Source organism: Ictidomys tridecemlineatus, chromosome 12 (assembly GCF_052094955.1).
Source record: "Ictidomys tridecemlineatus isolate mIctTri1 chromosome 12, mIctTri1.hap1, whole genome shotgun sequence".
Taxonomy (NCBI): Eukaryota; Metazoa; Chordata; class Mammalia; order Rodentia; family Sciuridae; genus Ictidomys; species Ictidomys tridecemlineatus.
Window position 1 is genome coordinate 21,986,885 of NC_135488.1, and position 25,864 is coordinate 22,012,748.

At 42.1% G+C, this 25,864-nt stretch overlaps 1 protein-coding gene across 1 annotated transcript in view; it reads left to right on the forward strand.

Annotated features, from left to right (window-relative positions):
• LOC144369109 (acyl-coenzyme A oxidase-like protein) overlaps window positions 1-25,864 on the forward strand; it is a 354,862-nt gene that overhangs the window by 103,374 nt on the left and 225,624 nt on the right. The window contains exon 10 of the mRNA XM_078028174.1: window positions 21,577-21,693. Coding sequence (XP_077884300.1) covers window positions 21,577-21,693 — 117 coding nt within the window. The remainder of the gene's footprint in view (window positions 1-21,576; window positions 21,694-25,864) is intronic.

A 25,864-nucleotide genomic window follows, 5' to 3' on the forward strand; every position in this document is an offset into this window, starting at 1 on the left:
TGTGGCTGGCTTTGAACTTGTGATCCTCCTGCCTCAGCCTCCTGTCAACTGTTTTTTAAATAAGATGTTTTGAGATGTGAGCACATGCTATAACATTTGCCCACATAATGTCTGCAATGCATTACAGTATATATTTTAATATATTCAGCAAGTCTTGTCACTACTACCACTGTGATCTAATTTTACAATACTTTTGTCAAGCCCCAAAGAAACTCCAAACCCATTAGTAGTCACTGCAATTGCCTCTCTTCTTCAGCCTTATGCAAGAACTGATTTTTCTGTTTGTATAAATTTGCTGATTCAGGCATTTTGTTGTAAAAATCATGTAATATATGGCCCTTTTGTGACTGATGTCATTCACTCAGCCTACCATCTTCCAGATTCATGCATGATTTAGTATGCATTACACCCTCATTCCCTTTTATGTTCCAAATAATATTCTTTGTATGGATATACTACATTTTATTTATCCATTCATCATTGAGGGGCATTGGATTGCTTCCACTTTTTGGCTATGGTGAGTGATGTTCCCATAAATAGTCATCAGGTTTTTGTATGATGTATGTTTTTTGTTCTTCTATCTTGTAGTGACGTGGCTGGGTTGTATGGTAACTGTGTGTTCAATATATTTTGAGGAACAACCAAACTGTTTTACAGCTAATTGTATTTCCCTAACGATCATTGGACATTTATCAATATATCACTGAATAATGATATATTGAACATTTTATGGGCTTATTAACCATTTGCATATCTTTTTTTGGATAAATTGCTACTCATATCCCTTACTTGTTTAAAAAATTGGGCATCTTTTTTTAGTGAATTACATGAGTTCTTTATATGCTCTGGATACTATTCCCTTATCAGAGATACTATTTGCAAATATTTCTTCTTATTCTGTGTGTCATCTTTGACTCTGTTTGATGGTGTACTTTTGAAGCACAAAATTCTTAATTTGATGTGGTCCATTTTATTTCTTAAGAATCTACTCCCTCAACCAGAATCATGATTTACTCCTGTGCTTTTTTTTTTTCCTAAGAGTGCTGTAATTTCAGCTCTTAGATTTAGATCTATGATCCATTTTAAGTTGATTGGTGTGAGGGAAGGCTCCAACTTCATTCTTTTGCATGTGGATATTCAGTTGTCCCAGCACCATTAATTGAAAAGATTGTTCTTTTGCTATTGATTTGTCTTGGCACCATTTTTGGAAGAATTGATGAGCCATAAGTGTAAAGATTTACTACTTCTGGACTCTTAATTCTATTCCATTGATCTATATGTCTATCCCATGCCAGTACCACACTGGCTTGATTACTACTGCTATATAGTTAGTTTTCAGATTGGGAAGCATGAGTTTTCCAACATTATTCTTCTTTTTAAAGATTGTTTGGCTATTCTGGGTCCCTCCTATTTTATGTTAATTTGGAACATCTTGTCAGTTTCTGAAAAATAAGGCATCTTGGGTTCTGATAGGGATTGCATTGAATCTGTAGGTTAGCCTGGGCAGTGTTTCTGTTTTTTTGTTTTTTTTTAATCTTCCAACTCACAAACATGAGATGCCTTTCCACTTATTTAGATCTTCTTCAATTTCTTTCAATAATATTTTATAGTTTTTAGTGAACAAGTCATGCACTTGTTTTGTTCAATTTATTCTTGTGTGTTTTATTCTTTGATGATGTTATAAGTGGATTTATTTTTTTTATTTCACTTTGTAGTTGTTCATTTTCAGCATAAAATTAATTATGCTGAAATTTTTCTATATTGATCTGATATCATGCAACCTTGCTAAATTTGTCTATTCATTCTAACAGTCTTATAGTGGATCCCTTGGAATTTTCTATATATAAGATCACATTATCTGAAAATAGAGTCAGCTTTCTGAATACCTAAATAATAATTATAGAATGCTCCTTTTTATCTCTAGTAACTTTTCTGTCTCTAAGTCTATTTTATCTGATACTAGTATATTCACTCTTGATCCCGTGGTTGCTGTTTATAAGATACATCTTTTCCCATCATTTTACTACTAATTTATTTGTATCTTTGAATCCAAGTCTGTGTGGTATAGAGAGAATACAGTTGAATCTTGTTTTAAAATCTGCTATGGCAGCAGGGCACAGTGGTGCATGCCTGTAATTCCTGCAGCTCAGGAGGCTGAGGTGGGAAGATTGTGAGTTCAAAGCCAGCTCCAGCAACCTAGCAAGATCCTAAGCAACTCAGTGAGACCCTGTCTCTAAATAAAATACAAAATAGGGCTGGGGATGTGGCTAAGTGGTCAAGTGCCCTGAGTTCAATCCCTGGTATTCCAAAAAAAAAAAAAAATTAGTATGACAATCGCTGCCTTTTTATTGGATGCTTAATTCATTCAATTTTCATTTTATTCCTGATGAAGTTGGATTTACATTTTCCTTTTTGTTTGTACATCATATATAGATTTTGTTCTTCTGTTTCTTTGGCTGCTTTCTTTTGTATTTTCCAGCATAACACTTTGATTCTTTTAAATTATTTTAAAGCTATATTTTTTGTTTTATTAGAGGTTGTTCTAAGGCATATGGTATTCATATTAACTTATTAGAGTCTACTTTGCATTTACACTAACTAAATCCCAATCAAATATAGAAACTCAACTGTTCCCTCCCCCTCTATCTCTGTCCACTCTTTCCATTTTTGTACTATTATTTTTACACATATTCCATATTACATCTATAGGTATTGCATACATGACAATATATTTTATAATTATTACTTTATGTAATTTCATCTCTTTTTAGAAGAGGAGAAATGATAGCAAGTATATATTTATAGGCTTTTAAAAAATAACCTCTTATTTACCATTTCTGATTCTCCTAATTTCTTCCTGTGGACTTGCATTACAAACTGGTGGCAGTCATTTCCTTGCTCACATGTAGCTTTGTTCCTACCCACTTTTGAGCAGTTATTGTCAAATATGTTACATTTTTTATGTTATAGGCCCCGCAATACAATTATAATTATATTATTCTATGCAAATAATTTTATGTTAAAAATCAGAAGAAGAAAGGAATGTACAATCATACTATCTTATGTAATTGCTGACATAATTATTTTACTGGTGCTCTGTTTTTTGTACACTTCAATTGCTATAATAGTTTGCTTTCAGTCTAAAGAACTTCCTGTTGTATGTTCGATGAGTCTGCTATTAATTATGCAATTAATATCTTGTTTCTGTTTACTTGAGAATATCATTATTTTTAAATTTTGAAATGCAGTCCTGTTGTCTGCTTGCTTTTCCAGCACTCTCCTGTTTTGGGCTGATTCTGATGAAAACTCAGTCGTCCGTCTTACTGGTATTCCCTTGTCTGGGATAAGTTCTTTCTCTCTTACTGTGTCCAGATTTTCTCTTTGTCTTTGGAATCAGCCTTTCTCCTGTGTCTGGGTATGGATTTCTTTATGCTTATCTCACTTGAGCTCACTGACCTTCTTGGATGTTTTTCATCAGACTTGTGAAATTTTTCAGTCATTATTTTTTTTTTCCATTTTTTGCTCCTCCTTCTCCTTCGGTTCTTTTTGGTATTCCTGGTTTTGAACATGGGTAGGCTTCCTGGGTCTCATTACTCTGAGACTCTGTTCACTTTTCTTCTTTCTGTTTTTCTCTCTCTTTTTCAGATTGCATTAACCTCTACTGATTTATGTTCAAATTCACTCATTTCTTCTAGCAGTTCTAATCTATCAGAATTTTTTCATTTAGTTTTTATTTTTCAACTTCAGAATTTCCATTTGTTTATAATTATAATCTGCTTATTGGCACTATTTATTTGATTAAACATTGGCATCAGACATACTTTACCTCTTTAAACACACATTCCTTTAATTTTTTAATAACTTTTAATAAATGCCTTATTTTTGCTTACTAAGTCCACTATTTGAATTGCCTCAATGATAATTTTTATTGCTGGCTTTTTTTTTTCCTGTGTATGGCTCACACTTACCTATTTCTTGGAATTTTTTAATATATTTTTTAAACTGGCTGTTTTAGATAGTACAGTAGAAACTCTGGATACGATCCTCCCTTTTGGGCTTGTTACTGTTTGCTTGCTTATTTGTTTAGAGACTTGTGTGGACTATTTCAATTAGATCTTTTGTCCTGTAGTGGGGTGTGCTATGATGCCGCTTCTGAGAGGATGCAGCCTTATACCAGGGACAGTCTCCCTGAGGGCCTGGGACGACTGGTTTTCTCTGAGCTTTGTTGGATGGTTCTTCCCATCCTCTTCCCATGAGCTTCTGTATGGCCTGCCTCTCTTGCTAGCACACCAGTTGCTAGGCCCTATGAATCATGAGGTGATTGTTTTCACAGTCTGTTCCTCTTACAGTGAGGTCCTATGGAAAGAGTAGGGTGTGGCCAACTTTTGCAGCTGCTCAGACCCCAGAGAGCTCTTAGCTATCTCTTTTCTAGTTCTTTCCATTAAACTTCTTCCTGATTGATCTACCATTTTGTTACACTATCCTCTTTCAGTCTGCTACTAAGAGAATAATAAGTTTCCAGAAGCTCTTAATTGTGCCTGACCAAGATTGTCATTGTAACAGCACTCGTAGGCTTAGTCTTTCCCATGCTTTGTTCCAAAGACTGGGTCTCCTTAAGCAAACCACAAAACCTCCTGTTCTTATGGTCTTCCTCTCTTCTGGCTCTGACTTGGTACCAGGACATTAGAACTACGGGTGGGACAGTGTCTTGCTTTCCCTGAGTGACACCTCTGCTTTACAAGCAAGGTTTTGAGCAGGAATGATAGCTACAGGTTTTCTCAGTCTATCCTTCCTGTGTGAGGCCTCCACCCCACAGGTAAGCTGGAGCAGGATGTTCGGATCTAGTATTTGTGACCTGCTGGGTCTGCAGTGGAGTTTCTGCACCATGAGTAGGAAGTTGGGTGGAGCAGAGGAGCCCCAGTCCTCTCAGATGTACCTCCTGGAATAGAGCTTCTGTGACATGGACCTGGGAGTGGGGGGGGGGTAGGTGGAATAAGAGATGCCAGTACTGCTTCCTCTAAGGTAAAGCCACAGCCCTAGGCTAAGAGCCAGGGTGGAGGGAGCCCATTTGGCCACAGCTGCCTGGAATAGGGCTTCTGTCAACCTGAGCTGTTGGTGAAGGGAAGGTACAGATGAGTGGATCATGACTCCAGTACTATAGGCTCTCACTCTTTTTACTGAATTTTACTTTTTCACTCGCAGTATCCCCTAGGACAGTTTCCAGAGGCCTTACGTGTTGTTTTAAAATAATTTTAAGCAATTAAATGAAAAGTGTGTTGGTATCAGTACTGTTGCACGCAGGCCAGCAAAAGTAGTGGAGTCCAGCCAGAGATGAAAGTTGGGTTTCCTTTTTGAGTGAAGTCCAAAGCGCGCTGCTATCTCACTTCCAGTCCATGAGAGAGGTGTGTGAGGACCTGGCCTCCTGACTCCTGGCAGGCTCTGTGGCCCAGCCTCCCTAGCCCCGTGAACCTTTCTGGAAGGCATTTGGTGGGCTGTCATCTTGAGTTTCATTCTTTGGCATCCTGTGATTTGGATAATTTCCAGTATCCTAAGATCTTACACAAAAACTCAGATGACCTTGTAAAAGTTTATTTGCTGACTGTATCCTTGCAGAGCAAATGAATTATTTTTGTCACAGGCATAATACATTGTTACTTTTGGAAATGCTTCTTGTAAAGTAAACAATAGTCAGTTTATTTTCTTTTTAATTTTCAATTATATGCAAGGATACATCAGTACAAAAAAAATAAAATGGGCTTGTCACAATCCAGATGACAGCACTGCGCTTTGGGATGGCCCAGGAGACGACTGGGGCCAGGAACAGGTCAGTCAAGGGAGGGTGGTAGCCAGATGTGGGTTGCTAAGGAGGAAGGTCCTGAAGTGGGGTTCTAGGAATGTGTTGTGTATTAGGTACCAGGCGAGTGCACCTGTGGCAGTGGGCAGCATCCAGGGGTCCGCCCTTTGGCTGGACTCCAGCTGAGGGGACTTTTCGTTGCTGTGTCGTAGACCTTGACCACAGATGTGTTCATCCAACACCAGATCCTGAACATAGGTCGGGGTAACTGGGTGGCTAGAAACCTTTAAATGGAGGATGAAGTGTTTGTTTTTTGCTGAGTTGGGTGGTTACTACAATGAAGATCCACTCCAAGAAATTTTTTGCCCTTCGAGAAATATTCCCTGAAATCATATTCTGTTGCCAACAGAATGGCGATGTTTGCTGTTACTTATTATTTCAATTGTAGAATCAGAGATGGACAGAGATGCCTGGAAAAGGCCATGGTCTTGGAGGCTCAGGACTTGTATTTGTTTCCTGGCATATTAGAGAATACAGTGGGAGGAAGGTTAAAACAAGGACTCATCTGCCAAACCATTGGAAGGAAGAGGGTCTAGGGAATTGTCAGGACCTGGGAATGGCTATTTTAAGCAGATAAAACAAGAGTCTGTTCACCTTCAGAGAGCCTTCTGGGGTCAGCCCAGTGGCACTCTCCAGAGGTAACTAGGTTGGTAGATTTATTCCTGTATTCCACTGGGGTAGACTTACATCTCTCACCCCTGTTCATCTCTGAAAGTTAGAATCAGCCACAAAATAACAACAGGTGAAATTTTTAAAAAGTCACCTATCCTTTCTTAGAGTTTGAAAAATATGACTAATGGGGAAAAAGTCCCAAAGTGAAAAAGTTAGGTTATATTGATTACATAAAAATAAGAAATATACAGACTCCAAAAATCAAAACTAAAAACATGACATAGTGGAGAAATATCCAAACAAATATGGCTGATATTGGTTTAATTTCTCTAATATATAAAGAGCTTCTAAAATAAATAAGAAAAACTCTAACCCCATAGTACGTAGACTAGGAAATGATATGAAAGATAATTTAAAGAAGATATGTATGGTTAATAAATATGTAAACAAATTAAATTATTAATAATGAAAGAAAGGCAAGTTAAATGAGGTAATAGTTGAATTAACAAAGATATTTGAAAGAACAACACTCAACTTTGCCAGGAATGTATTAAGATAGGTATGGTTATATACTGGTAGAAAGAATAGATTGATAAAACCTTTCTGGAAAGTGAGTTGATGATATATGTCAAGAGATTTAAAAAAAAAAAACTTACATTCTATGATTCAGTAGTATTTTTTCTAGAAATTTAAGGAAATAATCATTAAAATTATAATTTCAAGTATATTTAGTGATATGCATAGAATGAAATCTTAGGTAAACAGAAAAGCAGAACACAGAACTTGCATAATGTTCCTGATCAAGCATGTTAGTATATGTTAAAGAGTCATTATCCCTTGATTATAACAAACTGTTTCACTTTTTCTGACACTGGGGTCACTATAATTTTGCACACATTTTCCATGTAATATTTTGTTGTTCCTAGTACATTATTATTAGGTCAATATACATCTTTAAGATGTGGCACATCTTTTAAGAAGGAGAGCATGGGGCATATGTATTCCAAATTAGTATCTACACATGATTTTTTCTCTTCTGCCTCCCTTTATTCATATGAAAGCTAGACAAATCTAATAGTGTTGCTTTCCACACTTATACCAGTTGAACAAAGGTAGACTTTCTAAAGTTCAAATCTATGTATTTTATGTTTAGAAACTTGAAATGGGACTTGCGCTTGTAGGAAGATCAAGTAAATATATGATTCTTCCCCTAAGGACAACTACAAAGTCTGGATTGTTACATATGAACAAACCTGACAAGACTCAGAAAGGTAGAGACAGGAAGGCAGAGCAGCTGGGACCCCCAGGTCTGAGGAATGGTCCTGTGGGGATTTCCCTGGTTTCTTCCTGTCTTATGAATCTCAAGCCAGGACTAGGTTCTAGTGGAACCGAAACACCAATGGAAATACAAAGACATGTACGTGCCCCAACAAAACCTGTTTTTTCCTCCTCAAAGACCAGAAAAGAGACCACAAGACAGGAAAATTTCAGATAAATACTGCCCTCCTTTAGTCTAACACCACAGAGAGCTGAGACTCCGTACACACCCATGCCCACAAAAGCCAAGAGGGGAGGTTAGACTGTCACCCTCTGCAGGTGCAGAGTTCTGACATCTTCTGGTGTCAGAAGGCCAAGTCAGAAGCTGGGATTTTCATCCTTGCCAGAAGGTAACAGTCCTTACCCCTGTGGTCTTGAGAGATACCAGTAGGGAACCTGCCTTGCAGCTCCTCCACCTCCTGCTGTGGTGGGAGGGAGCAGGCTGAGGGGAGTTAGAGCCTTCTGGAACCCAGCAGAAATGATGCATGTTCACTGATGTGCAAAGGGGACTGTCCAAGGAGCCAGAATGCCCACCCCTCTCCTGCTGTGTGGAGGAGCCTAACAGAATCAGATTGGGGAGCCTGGATTTCTGCTTCTGCCTGTCAGAGTGACTCCTTTCCCTACCTCAGCAGTGCCAGAGGAAGCCAGAGGCTTACATAAGATCCAGAGTGGCCCTGAATAGTGTTAAAATGTACGAGTTTCAGTGGAAAATCACCGATCATACCATGAACCAGGAAGTCCTCAAATGGAATAAAAATGACAACCGAGAGATGCCAACATCGAGAGGGCAGAGAGAGTAATTTGAAAAATATTCACCTGAAACATAAAAACATAGAAAATTTTCTCAAAAAATAGAAAGCAAATTAATATAAAGGATGCGTCTGGGGTTGGGGCTGGGGCTGGGGCTCAGCGGTAGCACACTTCCTGGCATGTGGGAAGCACTGGGTTCGATTCTCAGCACTGCATATAAATAAATAAAGTAAAGGTCTATCAACAACTAAAAAAGATATTTTAAAAAAGTAATATAAAGGTAAACCAGACAGGCATTTTAGAATTAAAAAAAAAACCTAAATAAAAATTATCAGTGAGCCAGGTGCAGTGGCGCCTGCCTATAATCCCAGCAACTCGGGGGGCTGAGGCAGGAGGATCACAAGGTCAGGACCAGCCTCTCCTGGGTTCAATCCCCAGTGCCCAAAAAACCCCCCAAATAAACAACAACAACAACAAACTAAACCCAACCAAAATAGTGACAACGACAAAACCCCATCAGTGTATGTGCTCAGAAGCACAATGGAGAAGACCCAGGGAAGAACTATGAACTGAGAGACAGAGCAGTGGGCATCCCCAGATCTGCATAACACACTGGTCCTGGGCTAGGAGGAAGGACGGAGCTTGAGCAACCTACGAAATAACAAAAGACCTCGCGCTGTGTATTCAGAGTCCCAGAAGGAAATGAGAAAGAGCAGTGCTGAGAAAATGCTCAGAGACAATAGCCAAGAACTCCCCAAATGTGCAAGGGGCATAACCCACAGATTCAAAAAGCTGAGCAAACCCCATAAAAGGTGATCTCAGAAGGCTGTGGGCTGTAGCTCAGTAGTAGATCACTGGCCTACCACGTGTGAGGCACTGGGGTTGGTCCTCAGCACCACATTTAAATAAATAAATAAATAAATAAAAGTATCATGTCCATCTATAATTTTTTAAAAAAAGATATCCGCATAACATATATCACAGTGAAACTTTAGGAAACTAAAGGCAAAGGAAAACCTTGCAGCAGAGGGAAAGGATTGGAACCACAGCAGATGTCTCATCAGAAACCCATGGAGGCCAGAGGAAGTGGCCTGACATTTTGCAAATGCTAAAAAACTATGACACCAGAATTCTACATTCAGTAAAAATGACATTTAAGAATGAGAAGGAAATCAAGACATTTTCAGATGAAGGAAAACTGAGCTTATCACTAGCACACTTATCCCAAATGAATAGCCAAAGGAAGTTCCTTAGACAGAAAGGAAAAAGCAGAAGAAGTAAGCTTGGCTCATCAGGAAGGAAGAAACAACAAGGTAAGCAAAAAGACACACACACACAATAGATTTTCCTTCTTGAGTTCTCTAAATTATATTTGACAGTTGGAGCAAAAATTATGACACTGTCTGTTGTGGTTCTAACTGTAAAAAGAGGAAGTATTTAAGACAAGCATAACCAGGAGAAGGAGATGGAATTTCACTTTAACTGGTGAAATGACCCAATTTTGTAGTGCTAATTTATGTATACGTAATGTTATATCTAGCATAACCACTAAAAAATGCTATCCAGAGGTACACTCCTGGACACAATAATGCATCAAATGGAATTTAAAAAGATGTTCTTGTAAGCTAAAAGAAGGCAATAAAAATAAATCCAAGAAATGAAAAACAGAATACAAATTAAGAAGGGAAGACTTTATCCTTAACATATTAGTAATTACATTAAATGTAAATAGTCTAAATAATTTAGGTAAAAAAAAAAAAAAAACAGGTTGGGCCTGGGGATGTGGCTCAAGCAGTAGTGTGCTCACCTGGCATGCGTGCGGCCTGGGTTCAGTCCTCAGCACCACATACAAACAAGGATGTTGTGTCTGCCGATAACTAAAAAATAAATATTAAAAATTCTCTCTCTCTCTCTCTTAAAAAAAAAAAAAACAGGTTGCCAGAGTGGATTAAGAAACGTAACTAATCTCTATGCTGCCTTTAAAACATTCACTTCAAATATAACAACAGAGGCAGGTTGAATGTGAAAGAATAGAAAATGATATTTTATTCAAAGATTAGCCAAAGTAAAAACAGGAGTGGCTCTATTTATTTCATGTAAAGTAGACTTCAGGGAAAGAAATTACCATAGACAAGGAAGGATATTGAATAATGATAAAAGACTCAATCCATCGAGGAAATGTAGCAATCCTAAATATGTCTGTAAAACATAACAGTCTGCATTATATGAACCAAAACTAGTAGCACTGAAGGAAAACTACACCAACCTACTTTTGTGCATCTGTATGGCTCTCAGGATGGAACCCAGGGTCTCATGTCTGTCAGGCAAGTGCTGTACCACTGAGCTGTGTCTCCAGCCCACCCACCCTCATTTTAATTGACACCTTCAATATCTTCTTTCAATAATTGATAGATAACTACATAGAAAGTCAGCAATCACATAGAAAAACTCAACAATGTGATCAACCAATAAGATCTAATCAGCATCTATGGAACAGTTCATGCAACAAAAGCAGAGAACACATTCACTTCAAGTACCCTCCTGGAATCACCAAAATAACATATCTTGTGCTCCGTGTGTGTGTGTGTGTGTGTGTGTGTGTGTGTGTGTGTGTGTGTGATTTTATTTTGGTTTTTCAGTTACTGGTGATCAAACCCAGGGCCTCATGCATACCAGGCAGGCACTCTACCACTGAGCTATAGCCCCTTCCCCAAGAGGGAAGTTTATAACAATGAATGCATACAAACATTAGTAAAGAGGAAAAGTCTCACCTCAATATCTAAGCTCCCAACTCAAGAACCTAGAAAAAGAAGAAAATAAACTAAAAGGAAACAATAAGTGAAATAATAAGGACTGAAATAATAAGGATGAGAGCAGAAATCAATGAAGTTGAAAATAGAGAATAATAGTAATAAAGCAAAGAGCTGATTCTTTGAAGCAATAAATTAGATAAATCTCTAACAATACTGTCAGAATGGGGGTGTGTGTAGAGGGAGAGAGGAGACAAATTATTATAAGAAATTAAAACAAAAAAATAAAAAATAATTATTATCAGGAGCCGGGTGCTGTGGCACACCTGTAATCCCAGCAGCTCAGGAGGCTGAAGCAGGAGGATTGCGAGTTCATAGCCAACCTCAGCAAAAGTGAGGTGCTAAGCAACTCAATGAGACCCTGTCTCTAAGTAAAATACAAAATAGGACTGGGGGTGTGGCTCAGTGGTATAGTACCCTTGAGTTCAATCCCCAGTATCAAAAAACAAAACAAACAAACAAAAAACACCAAAAGTTACTATCAGGAATGATCCAGGGGTGATTATTAAAGGCACACAGAACATCAAAAGAATAATAAGGGAATGCTCAGAACAATTCTGTAAGCATAAATCTGAAATTCTTAGAAGAAGTGTACTAATTCTTCAAAACCATAAAATACCATAACTCAGTGTGTAAAACAACTAGAATAACCCTATAACTACAAAATAAATAGAAGTCATAATAAAACTCCTAAATAAATAAATCTCCAGCATAGATGATTTCACTGTAAAATTCTACCATGCTCTTATTTATTTATTTGGTACTGGAGATTGATCCTGGGGGTGCATAACCACTGATCCATATCCCCAACTGCTTTTAAAATTATTTATTTTGAAACAGGGTATCACTAAGTTGCTTAGGGCCTCGATAAGTTGCCAAGGCTGGTTTTGAAATTGTGATCCTCCTGCCTCAGCCTCCCAATGGGATTACAGGTGTACACCACTACACACAGCTTCTACCAAGCATTTTTTTTTTAAATTAGCAACATTGAGAAAATAGAAGAAGTAGGAACATAGTCCAATTCATTTTATACAGCTGGTCATATCATGATTCCTGAACCAAATAAAGATAATATAATAAACAGAAATTACAGAACAATGTCTCTTATGAATGAAGACACAAAAATATTTTTTTTAAATCAGAAAATAGAAGTTAGCAATATAACAAAAGAATTATACATTATGATCAAGTGGGACTTATTCCAGGGCTGCAAAGTTTTTTAATATTAAAGAATTAATCAAGATACCCTACCATATCAACAATCTAAAAAAGAATTCTATCAATTGATACTTAAAAGTCATTTGGAAACTTCAACATATTTTCATGGTAAAAAAAACTCATTTAAATAGAAGAGAGGAATAATTTCATCTTGATGAAGAGAATCTACAAAAAAATATACAGCCAATATTATACTTTGTGGTGAAACACTGAGTGTTGTCCTCTAACATAAAGAATATGGCAAGTATATACACTCTTGCCAATACTATTCAATATATTGGTAAAAGTTATAGCCGGTGCTCTAAGACAAGAAAAGGAAATTAAAAGCATATAGTTTTGGAAACAAGTAATAACACAGTACTTAGAATGATATGATTATTTACATAGAAAGTACTGTCATGTGTAACTAATGAAAACAAATAAAAAATTGAAAAAAATGACCAATGTGATTCTGCAACCTGTACACTCAGAAAAATGAGAAATTATATCCCATCTGGTTCAAATGTATGCTACGTCAAGGTCATTGTACTGTCATGTGTAACTAATTAACACAAATTTTAAAATATTAAAGAAAAAAGAAAATTTCAAAATTTTTATTAAAAAGTCCTAGAACTAAGAAGTGAGTTCAGCAAGGTCAGAAGATACAAAATACACATACAAAGATCAATTTTAATTCTGTACACTACAGTAAACACATGGATACTGGGATTAAAATATAATACCATATACAGACATGCACTGCTTAATAGGGGCCCAGTCTGAGAAATGTATCATTAAGCAATTTTGCCTCTATGAAAATATCACAGCGTGTACTTATAAAAGCTAAGCTATGACATCACTAGGCAATGGAATCTTTTGGGATCACCATGAGATATGACCTAGACCTTATTATATGGTATTTGACTTAAAAATTGCTCATAAAATTGAAATACTTGGGTGCAAATTGAACCAAACGCATGTGGGGTTTACATGCTGGAAACTACCAAAAACGTCAAAAAAGACCTCAATAAATAGAGAAGTATCTCATGTTCGTGGATCTGAAAACCTTGCTATTGCTTCTGGAGCCTCTGGACCCTCGTTAGTTACCTTGAAATTTGGAGATGAGAAGGGTTAGTGGGGGCACCAGCTAGCCTTCCAGCATCTCAGGACATCCTCGATGTCAAGAATAACCTCAAGCCAGGCAGAAGCATGGGGACAAGCACACACTCTGCAGTGCTTCATTACATGGCCGTCATCTCCTGGTGCTCAGTATCGGTGAAGGGAGACCTGGAGATGTTGGGGTGCAGCCTTTGTTGCCTGCCTCCCACTGTCCACACTCAGGTCAGGCTTGCTCTCTTTAGGATGGTAGCAGGCTCTAGCCACCGACTGGGCACCCAGGATGTACCAGGCATTGCCCCTGCCATGGGATGTCAGAGAAAGAGAACACACAGCCCGGAGCCCCCAGGGTTGACCCTCTGGCTTCCTCACTCTCATGGCTGAGGTGCTCCTGCAAGATCCCTGACGGACAGCGTCTCTGTCCATATGTAATTTTTTTTAAGATGTGAAAATAACTCAACAGTGAAATCATTAGCCCACCCCAGGCAGCCTCAGCTATAATTTATGGCTCCCCGTCTCCCGCTGTTGTAATTTTGTATTCATTAGGACGCAATTTTTTTTTCAAGAAAAACTTCAAAGAATCACAGTTCTGTTGATTAACATTAGCCATTATGTCACTCACAGAAATTGCTAAGTCTGTAATTCTGAAAAGTAAAGTAATTTCTCTTGTGTGGGAACCAATTGAATGGCATTCAGGCCCCTCTCTGGGTTCCGCTGATGGCTCTAGAAAAATCCTGCTGCTTCTGTGGGAGACTCTGACCACAGCACCTTCTTTGGCTGTGTTTTGCCCATCCTGTCTGCACCAGGAATTTGGGGAGAAGATCAGCTGGTGTTTCCGGGTACCTAATAGGGCAGGTGTTGTCAGAGAGCTTTCCAGTACACAGGGATATGGGGGTGTGTGGGTATGCACTCAGTGCATGCATATGCGGCACTTTTAACACACAGACAGCTTCTTCTCTGAGCCATTTTATTATCTTTAAGTTGTGGGATTTAAATTGAAGGACTTTTCTCTTCACCTCAAATCTCTTTACAGCAGTTTTAGTGAGGCAGAGTAAGTTAGTGGTTTGTTTGAGTTAAAGAGAAGAAAAAGACTGCTTTGGGAAAAATTTACAGAGGTTTTTCTTGATCAAGAATGAGTGGAATAGCAGGTGATCTTAGAGCCTCAGGGGCCATGGTGCTGACTGTGGTGATAACATCTGCTGTGCCTGGGACACCTGCTACCTGTCAGCGTGGTGCCACCTCACTTAGCACACACTGATGATCAGCCCCAGTTTAGGGTTAAGGATCCTGAGGCTCAGAGAGTTCATGTAACTTGCCTAAGACAGCACATTGGCAGGTGCCAAAGCCTGGCGAACAGACATGTCTGATCCCAAGCCTGGGCTTCTCACCACTCTGTCTTCTGCCTCCTCTCCTGGGCTGCCTGTGGGGACACAGCCACTTGATCTCTGGATGTGCTCCCATGGACAGCACAAGGCACCATAACAGGACAAGAACAAACTCAGCAGCCAGACAGCCAGGTTCCTGGGGTGTTTGTTTTCAAGAGGTTTGAACCAAAACATGATGGATCAGACCCACTCTTGATTGTAGAGCTGAATCCTCAGAGAAGAACCTGGAATTGGCCAATCTCAGAAGCAGGGTGACCCTTCTGGTCCTCGCCAGCCAGGATTATAACATCAGTCAGAAACGACCTGCTCAGAAGAAACGTGGCCCCAGTGTGCAGATTTCTCCTGCCTGAAGGGCCTCTAGCGTCTCCATTGGGGTCATCTCTCAGCTGGTGGGAGGAAGAGGCCTGACCCTGACCAGCTGTGATCTGCAGCCTGCTCCAGCTTGCTCTGCTCTTCCAGTGCTGGTGGGTGCAGAAGTTGGTCTTGGATAATGGAGGGTCAGTTGCTGCCAGATACTGGCCACAACTTCAGACCCATGGGTTTCTGGTTGGGGAGGATCTTTTGTTCCTGGGATTTTGATCTGATGTGATCTTTGGGAAAGGAAAGAAAAGAGTGAATGGTGGGCAAAGAGGTGCCCTCGGGCCAGGACAGTGTGGTCTCCATGTCTGTGTTTGCAGGCTTGTGGACACCAACATCACAGCAATGGACCTTCATTTCTTTCTGTATCTGAATTAGTCACATGTTTAAAAAAATTGTCACTGTCATTGATCTCATCATAATCATCTCTTCTAGTATTTGCTGGCTTTATTATTGGTAGACTGTTAGGGTTGGGAGAAAAAGTACTCAAAAGGAGTGAATGTTATTTGCTGGCATTTTGAGAACTCTCTTCTTTGGAGTCAGTTTGCATGTTTAGTCACATCAAGACCACCATGAGACAGGGTTTATCTATATCCCCCTTACTCGCACACATGCACAGCTTTCACCTCCTCTACAGACAGACCCAGAGTTGCCCCCTGGAAGAGTGACAGCTACAGACTGGTGGGGACAGCCTGCCGAAAACCTGATGTCTTAGGGCAGGTCGGCTCAGAGCCCAACGGGCACATCCCAAAACACTGTGCCGTAAATGCACAAACATAAAAGCATGACTTTTGTGCGCACTATCTCTTTCACAATCCCAAGGTTGACCCCAAGGTAGGATGGATTGGGGTAACAAGTGATGGGGCTGAGAGTTGGGGTGTCTGGCTTGTACACATTTTTAATAATAAGAAGCCAGGAATTTTTACACCCTGACTGGCCATTTGGATCCAATCTGCTGGGTCCAGTCAGTGGCATTAAAGTGTCCTGCTTTGTAAAATATTTGCCCTTTGAGTTTCTATGTCCAGGAGTGCCTGAGAGGAGGAGGAAAAACAGGAAAAGATGGGTTGTGGCCTCACTGAGAGGTTGAAGCCTCTCTGTGGAGGCCTGTGGGGAAGGGTTCAGGGCTCAGCCTGGGCCTTCAAGGTTCCCCTGAACCTAGTCTGCATCTGGGTCATTAGGAAGGGAAGGTGGCCGTAAAGAATGTGGCCTGGGCCCAGGAAGGAGCTCAGCTTTTGTCGGAAGGGCTCAGCACCTTGACAGTGAAGGGGGATCCCAGGATTACCTGAGACCAGCCTGAGCACCTCAAGACGTCTCAGGGCCAAGGGCAGAGGCCACATGCCTCTCCTTCCACGTGACGGGATGCCGTTCGCAGCAGCCTGATGCAATGATGCCGCAGAGCAGGAAACATGGGAAGCAATTATCTTTTTAGTAGGTCACTGGCTTCCTTTGGGAGAAGGGACCAGAGGGAAAGCTGGGAAGGCGGGCACTGCGGTCCCCCAGAGGCTGTGCCTGCAGTAGCTGTCTTGGTGATTAACAGCCGTGTCACTTTCCACGAATGTTGCTTTAAGCAGCCGCGTTCAAAATTGAGTGGGAATGAAATAAAACAACCCAAAATAAATGCTTCCTCTATTCCTTAGGAGTTGTTGGAACCCAGAAATAGCTCTTTAAATCTGTAATTTTAAATGGCACCGTGCACAGCACTCTCTAAGCTCCAGGTTTATTTTCGCAGAGATATCATTGCGTGTACAATGTCCTGTTTTTTGTTTTTAAAGACCATGAAAAAAAATGAGCTAAGTGACTCTGGGCTCTTTCAGGAGTGGGTGCAGGGAATGTGTTGGGTACTGAAGTAAAAATTATGTTTACAGAGAAAAATATAGCCTTTACATGTATTTTTAAAGAAAAAATAGTAACCCAGTGGAGGAAAAGACCAGGAAGAATATTGTGTCCGTCTAGATCATAAACTGGAACAATAAAAACCTCTGGCAGGCAGTAATTGCTGGCCAGCTGCAGGGGTACAGCTGTGCCCAGGGCAGCATGCCAGGTGCTGGCAACCAGAGGATGGGCCTGGCTGGCATGGCACCCAGCTCAGCCAACGGGTCCTGAGAGCATCCATGAGAGGTGGCTGCAGAGTGGCAGGGCAGGTTCCTTCACAGGCCAGGCCCTCTGAGTCTTGAAGTCCTCTCTCTCTGCCGCTTCTGCTGCAGCCAGGCTGCCAGCTTGGAGTCTGACAGTGGCAGTCACAGGGCTGAACCTCTGGCTGCATCTCCAGGTGGGAAAAGGGTCATCAGCCTTTAGTGTCCCATTTCCCCCTGGAGAAGCCAGACAGAGAGGCATAGAAACTACTCAGTGCTTTGGGGACTGGCAGCATCTTAGGCCGGAGGGAGGGAGGAGTGAGTGAGTGAGTGAGTTAGGTGCTGCTTTCTTCTGCCCATCACTTCTTTCTTTCTGGTCCCTGGCAAGAAAGCCAGCAGTGAGGTGGGCTGCTGGCATTAGGTGAGGCTCCTTTTCTGCCTTCGTCTATCCCTGCCCTATATGCACGCTGGTATTTACCCAGCACGTCAGATGTTATTTATTTATTTTTTCAAAACATCTAGTAACATTCCAGGGGGAGGATGGGTGGTGGGAGGAGGGGTGGGCGTGGACTGTGAGAAGGCAGGATAGTCAACCTGCCCTCTCGCTTCCCATCTTTCCTGAGTGCTTACCCCCTTGCCTGAAGGTGAGCAGGCCTGCCATCAGTGAGCTGTATGTTTTAAAATGTGAGTTTGCTATTGTTGAGACACGGTGAGGTCACCAGCTCAGAAAAGGAGCGCTGCGGGGAAGACAGCTCTCTGCTCACACTTCAAGAGGAGGGGGTGCACCATGCCTCGCAGGGCCTCCTGGGGAGCTGAAGGACTCAGGGAAGACAGGCCTGGGCCTTTACGGTGGTTCCTGCAGGGAGCAGTGGGCCAGGTGGGCCGAGCAGGGGAGGACTGCCCACTTTGGATCATGTTAGTGGGTTCTGAGGCCTAGGCTGCCTGCAGTTGCCTGGCACCTGGCCCTGGGTGATGAGGGCAGGGCCATAGTAGCTTCGTGTGGGAACCTTATAGAGGAGGTGGTTAGGTGTGGGCTCTGGGTTCCTGAGCTTGCCTTTGAGAGATGTGCCCATAGAGCATCATTTGCTGCCTTTGGATTAGCTAGCTGTGACCCTTCCCTGGGAACTCCACAGAGGTGTAGTGCAGCTCCTCCCTGTCAGCACTATACAAGTCACGCAAGGCCTGCCTCATGGCCCCTCTGTGGGGGAAGTCTCTTTCTGCTCTGTCACCCCAGTGGAAGTGCAGGGGTTAAAGAGAAATGGGAACATGACAAGGTCCACCTGCGAGGTCCAGGGCAGGTCCAGGTCCTGCGACGACCAGACAAGGCTCGTTGTTAGAGAAGTACCCGTTTATTGAGGAACAGCTTTGCACATTTATAGAGCTGGGGGCGGTTCAACAGAGCAGGGTATTGGCACGGGGCACTTTCCGATTGGTGGGTAAGGATCATGAGGGTCAGCAGGGCTCACCATTGGGCGGCACAGCAGGCAGGTGAGGCCTGGCATCTGAGGTCTTGAGGGGGACACTGTGCCGTGCTTCGTCTGCATTTCTTCATTCTCAAGGTTCATTCATTCCTCTTTTTTTCTGCTATTGAGTGCCTACTTCGTGCCATGCCAAGGCAGGTTTCACAGGCAAAAACTGAAAATTTGGTGGATGCTATTTAAAACTGTATGTTTGAAATGGCTTTTAAGAAAATCCAAACCTAAAAGGTGTGATGATTGATCACTTCCTTTGCTGTCTCCATGTGATTAGAGTGCCCTGAAATGATCTTTTGGCTGCAAACAGGAAATACTGGTGATTGACAGAGGGTGGGAGATTAGGCCATGTTCAAGGCTCTTGCGGCACATGCCACCTTGTCTGAGTCTTCTCTGTATCCTGGGCTGTGAGCTCAGTGGCTAGTGCTTGACCACCTAGACCCTGATAGATGCTAGCCCCTAGTACACTGCTGGACATGATAGACGCCAGCCCCTAGTATACTGCTGGACACAGAGCAGATACATAGATGTCCCCTGATAAAATTTTAGACACATCATTAATAAAGCCACTGTATAATCATAGCATTTAAAAGTAAAAGTTCAGACAGTGAGGAAAAATGTAATTTGTAAAATGACTGTATCAGACCATTCCAGCTTCCATAGCAAAACAATAGACATGTTTTTCTGGTTCTGGAGGTTGGAAGCCTGAGATCAGATCTGGTGTCTTGGTTATGTTTCTCTTTCTGGCTTCTAGATGGTGCCTTCTTGCTCTGTCCTCACATGACCTTCCCTCAGTGCATAAGTGAGAAAGAGAGAGCTCTCGTCCTCTTCATATAAGGCCACCGATCCTATTGGATTAGCACCACACCCCATGACTTCATTTAACCTTAATTACCTCCTAAAAATCCTATCTCCAAATAGTCACTTGGGAGTTAGGGCTTCAACATATGAATTTTGCGGGGACCCAAATTAAGTCCACAGCAATAACCTAGTATTATGATGGCACCATTATTGGATCTGTGATTTTTGTCTCTTTTCTGGTCTCACCGTGATCCAGAACCAGCTGAGAGCTTTCCTTATGGCCTGTCCAGCCTCTCATTTGGAGCCATGCCCTGCAGTGGTTGGGCGTGTGCAGGGACAGAGGGAAGGACATGGACCGGGGGCAGGGTGGGGTGGTATTCCTGGGACAGTCATCTGTGGGTGGTTAGATTGTGGAAAACAATCCGGTGCTCACAGTGTTTGCCAGTGGCTGCCCAACGCATGCTTGCCATTTGTCCTCACCACCTCCCTCCCTGGGACATGGCCTATTGTTACTTCTAGATGCCTTCAGTGTGAGAGACATTAGGGTGACTTTGTTTTGATTACAAATAAAGATGATATCAAAATATAAAATTATGTTTAAGAAAGCCTTTATGAATTAGAAAAGTTTTAGAAAAAAAATGGTCTTTCCCTTTTCTTTTTGAGTGATTGATAGATATCCCCGGTCTAAGGGTGTCTGCAGCACGGGTGTGCTCTGGGCATTTGACAGTGGGCACTGTGTATGTGTGTGTGCTCGTGTGTGTATATGTGCATGTATTGTATCAAATGTCATTCTTTAAGAAATCAACATCAGCAAGACGTGGTGGTGCATGCCTGTAATTCCAGCAGCTCAGGAGGCTGAGGAAGGAGGATCGCAAGTTCAAAGCCAGCCTCAGCAGTTTAGCCAGGCTCTAAACAACTCAGCGAGACCCTGTCTCTAAATAAAATATAAAAAAGGGTTGGGATGTGGTTCAGTGTTTGAGTACACCTGGGTTCAATCCCTGGTACACACACACACACAGACACACACACACACACACACACACACACACACACACACACACACACACTCAACATTAAACTCTGAACTGCTTGAAGTCGGAATGCTGCCAGACTCAGGACCATAGAGCACTGGCCTGCAAAGGGAGACTGTGCAGCAGGCCTTGGCTCTTCTCCCGAAGTCTGCAGCCTCAGGCTTCTGCAAGGCTTGTCCCTGGCCATTGCCTGTGGGGACCATCCCAAGCCATCTTGTATGCTCCTCTGAGGAGAGCTTTGGTCCCCTGGACACAGCTGCCTCAGAGTGCAATGCAGCCTCTGTCCTCAAGGCACAATGGACTCACGGCGGATGTGGAGGGGCCTTGCACATAGACTTGCAGGGGGGTGCTGAGGCACTGGGAATAATGACCCACTGTGAAACTGACGAGAGCATGGGGTTAACGTCACCCTCTGTTGAGGATGCCCTTTTGAAATATGCTCTGGGGTATGCCTCCTAGCCCATTAATGATACCACAAACATGGGAAAGCTGGATAATTAATGATCACAGGGCACGTGGAACTGCAAAATGTCATGTAAATGCTAAGGATAAAAATTACTGTGTATTAGATACATTCCTTTAAAATATTCCATGGTGGGAAGATTAATTTTCAAAGAGTCCAAGAGTTCCACCAGGCTTCCTTCAGAGTCTTGGGTGTCTTATTATTTGAACCCCTTTGAAGGAGACCTGGGTTTCTGTATTACGCACTGCTGGAAAACAAAGGGTGGGGAAGCAGATTTAGCTCAGGACATGAATTTGCCCACCACATTTTGGTAAAAATTTGTCATTGATTTTTCTCTAGCCGGAGGCAGTTTGGGCCCAAAGCCAAGGAAGAGGTGAGGATCATCGAGCACCAAACACAGACGCTCTGGCTGATGCCTCACCTGGCCACAGTGCTGGCCCTGACCTTTACCAGCAGGTGAGATGGCCCTGGGGTCGTTTCTGTCCAGGCCAATGGGAGACCCTGGTATTAATAAGCACTAAAAGGAGAAGCAGACACTGGGGTCATTTCCTAACCACGAGCTGGAAGGAGCCTGTGGTACAAATCTGATGCCCAGGGTAAAGGTGGGGGAATAGTGGGGCACAGTGGCGCTGCCTGTAATTGGAGCAGCTCAGGAGGATGAGGCAGGAGGATCACAAGTTCAAAGTCGCCTCATACACTTAGTGAGGCCCTAAGCAATTTGGTGAGACCTTGTTTCAAAATAAAAAATAAAAACCAAATTGGGCTGGAGATATGGCTCAGTGGTTAAGCACCCCTGGATTCAATCCCCAGTAACAAAAAATAACAATTAAATAGATAAATAAAATAAAAAATAAAAGGGAAAAACAATTGTCAGTTATCTATTAGACAAATGGAATCCAAGTGAATTTGAGAAAACCCGAATCCAATGCTTCTTGCCAGTTTCTAAACATAACAGACTTGAACAGTTAAAATAGCTCTATGTTCTAATAAAAGTTCTAAATCAACAGTCAAGTTTTCTAAAGTAGGTCAAGGTGTGTGTGTTGGGGTGGGGCGGAGAGGCAGGGTACCGAGGACAAGGGCAGCGATTGATGGTGCCTTCAGGGTGCAGGGCAATTCACATTTCACCCCAGGCTCTCCCCAGGAGCTTCTCAGCAGCTCCTCCTCAGAGCTGGGATGCTGTGGGGTGTCTGTGTGAGTATTGTCACTCCTGCGCTGAAGGAAATTGGGGCTCTGCCTACGATCACAGGGCCCAGGAGTAGGTGGACTGGGAACAGGTCTCCAAACCTGGGTCCTTCCTCCTGTGTTCCTCTTCTCTACATTTGCAATGCCGCGCTAGTCATACTGTGGATCACTTAGAGTTGGCATGTGTTTGAAATTTACACACTGAGGAGTGACAGGTCCTGGGGTCTGTAAGGTGGTGAAGGGAGGGATCTGCCATATCAGCATGCTGCTGACTGGAGAGGTGGGGATGGGGGGGGCTGCCCTCTGTTCCTGTTGCACAAGGCTGGAGCAGATGCCAGCCCTGCAGGGTGTCCCAACAGCAAATCCTACAGACCCAGCTTCAGGCAGCAACAGGAAGGTGGAGCCACGCTACCTGGAAAAAATTTAAATTACTTGCATCCAACATCTGTCATTTAAAATATTTGGAGAGTTTTTAAAATTTGCATATAGTAAAATGCATGGTTTTTAGTGTATAGTTCAGTAAGTTTTGATAAAAATACATATTCATGTAGCAAACATTTCAATGTCACAAATAACAACCTTTGTTGCAAATATGCCACAATGGAACCCATTATTCTATATAATAAAAATGCATTTGGGCTGGGGATGTGGCTCAAGCGGTAGCTCGATCACCTGGCATGCGTTCGGCCCAGGTTCGATCCTCAGCACCACATACCAAAAAAAAAATGTTGTGTCCACCGAAAAACTAAAAAATAAATATTAAAATTCTCTCTCTCTCTTTAAAAAATGCATTAATAAAAAGAAATTATGATACACCCAGTGGAATATTACCGAGCCATAAAGAATGAAATCAGCCAGGCATGGTGGTGCATGCCTATAATTCCAGCATCTTGGGAGACTGAGGCAGGAGGATCAAGAGTTCAAAGCCAGCCTTAGCAATGTAGAAAGACCCTAAGCAACATAGTGAGGCCCTGTCTCTAAAAAAATATAAAAAGGTCTGGGAATGTGGCTCAGTGGTTGAGCACCCCTGTGTGCAATTCCCAGTACCAAAAGAAGGAAGAGGAGGAAGTGGAAGGGGGCGGGGGAAGAGGGGAAAAAGAGAAGGGGGAGGGGGAGAGGGGAGGGGGAGGGGGAGGAGGAGGAGGGGGAAGGGGAGGAGGAGATGATGATCATCCTGTCACTTGCAGGCAAAGGGATGGAACTGGAGGATATCACATTAAGCTAAATAAGCCAGACACAGAAAGACAAATATCACGTGTTCTCTCTCATATCGGAACCTAAAAAAAAGGATGTCAAAGTAGGATCGTGAATATGAGGGACTGGGAAGGGTTCCGGGGGAGGTGGGAGGAGGATGGAAGAAGGGTCAGATGGATACCGACAGTGCAGGCTGCATGCACGCAAATATCACAGTGAATCCCATTAATGTGCAAAATTAATATGCATTAATAAAAATAGATATAAGTAGAAAAGCATCAACATTTCCCTGGGAAAGTTCCTCAGGCCCCTCATAGCCAGCTTCCACCTCAACACCAGCAGAAACAGCCAGCTTTCTTTCTTTCTTTCTTTCTTTCTTTCTTTCTTTCTTTCTTTCTTTCTTTCTTTCTTTCTTTCTTTCTTTCTTTTCTTTCTTTCTTTTTTTTGGTGGTGGTGGGGTACTGGGGATTGAACTCAGGGGCAATCGGCCATTGAGCCACATCCTGGCCCTATTTTGTATTTTATTTAGAGACAGAGTCTCACTGTGTTGCTTAGCACCTTGCTTTTGCCAAGGCAAGACAAACAGCTTTCAGATTGCTCTCCCCCTAGCTTGGTTGGCCTCCTCTAGCACAGCAGGTAAGTGGAATCATAGACCATATGCGTTTCCTTCAACGTATCGTTTTGGTGTCCCTCAATGTTCTTGATGGTTGGCTAATTTTTATTACTGAATAGGAACATTAAATGGACAAACTCCAACTGGCTTGTCTATTCTCCCCCTGATGGACCTGGGAGTGGCTTCCAGGATTTTTATCCAGGATGAATAAGACACAGTGAATACTCTTGCACAATACTCTTTCATTTTTCTAAGGGTAAATACCTAGAGAGGACTTTCTGGGCAAATGGATAAGTATACGTCCAACATTCTAAGAAATTGCTAGTTTTTCAGAAAGGTAGTACACATTTTTGGTCCCTTTACCCATTTCTAAATTGGGTTGTTTGTTTTCTTGTTGATGGACATGTAAGTTTTTCATATATCCAGCATAGAGTTTCCAGTATAAATTTTCTAATAAATTTATTCAAATTGTTGCTTTTTAAAATTTAATTTCCAATTATTTGTGGACAGTGTATTAAAAAACAAACTATTTTATATATTGACCTTATATCCTATATTCTAACTAAATTCACTTGTTAGATTTAGCAGTTTCTTTGGGAACTCTAGGATTTTCTATATACACAATACATACATAGGAATAAAGAGTTTCCTTCTTCCTGCCACTACTGATGCCTGTGAGTTTCTCCTTGCCTTAGTGGCCTGGCTAGCCCCCTGCACAGCACTGGAGAGCCATGGTGAGGGCAGACGAGCCTCCCCTGGGATTGATTCCGGGGCCGCAGGCAGTATTTCTCCATCCGTAGTGAGGGCTCACTGCAGGAGGTTTTTAGATGCCCTTTAGTAGATGGAGCAATCCCCCTTCTAGTTGGATGAACATTTCGATCATGAATCTTGACAGCAGAATTTGTAAAAACAAAATGAAACAAATAAAAAAAAACCCAATCTGACTTGCCTTGACATTGGGTTCTGTGGGTCTTCCGACTTTGCTCTTTTGCAGAACTGTTTTGCCTATTACAGTGCTTTTTGCCTTCACTTCTTGAGTGGTTTATTTATTTCACCTAACTGTTGAATCTATGGCCAGAGTGCTGGGTGGCATTTTCCCGATCATCTTTTTACCATCTGTGGGGTCAGTAGTGACTTTCCCTCTTTCAGTCCTGATACTTTGTGTCCCTCTCTCATCAGTTTGGATAGAGGTTTATTGATTTTGTTGGTTTTTCAGTATTGAAGTGATTGTCGTTGGTCTGGTTTAAATTTAATTGATACCTACTCTACTCTTTATGAAGTCCCTTCTTGTTGAGAGCCACAGCCAAAGGGGCCCCAGCAAACTTCCAGCTGCCGGCTGATGATCCAGCTGCCAGCAAACTTCCAGTTGCCGGCTGATGATTGGCTCACAGTGGCCCCAGCAACATCTAGCTGATTGGCTCCTCTGCGGTGATGTTCATTGGGCTGTTTCCCTGCCCTTCAGACTGCAAGCTGATGATTGGCTCACAGCGGCCCCAGCAACATCTAGCTGATTGGCTCCTCCACGGAGCTGCTCATTGGGTGACTTCTTTGGCTCTGCCCACGCAACCCAGCCAATCGGCCTCAAGAGCAGGAGGATTGGGGGAGGTTGAGAGGCTGGTGTGGGGGAGAGAGGCTTGT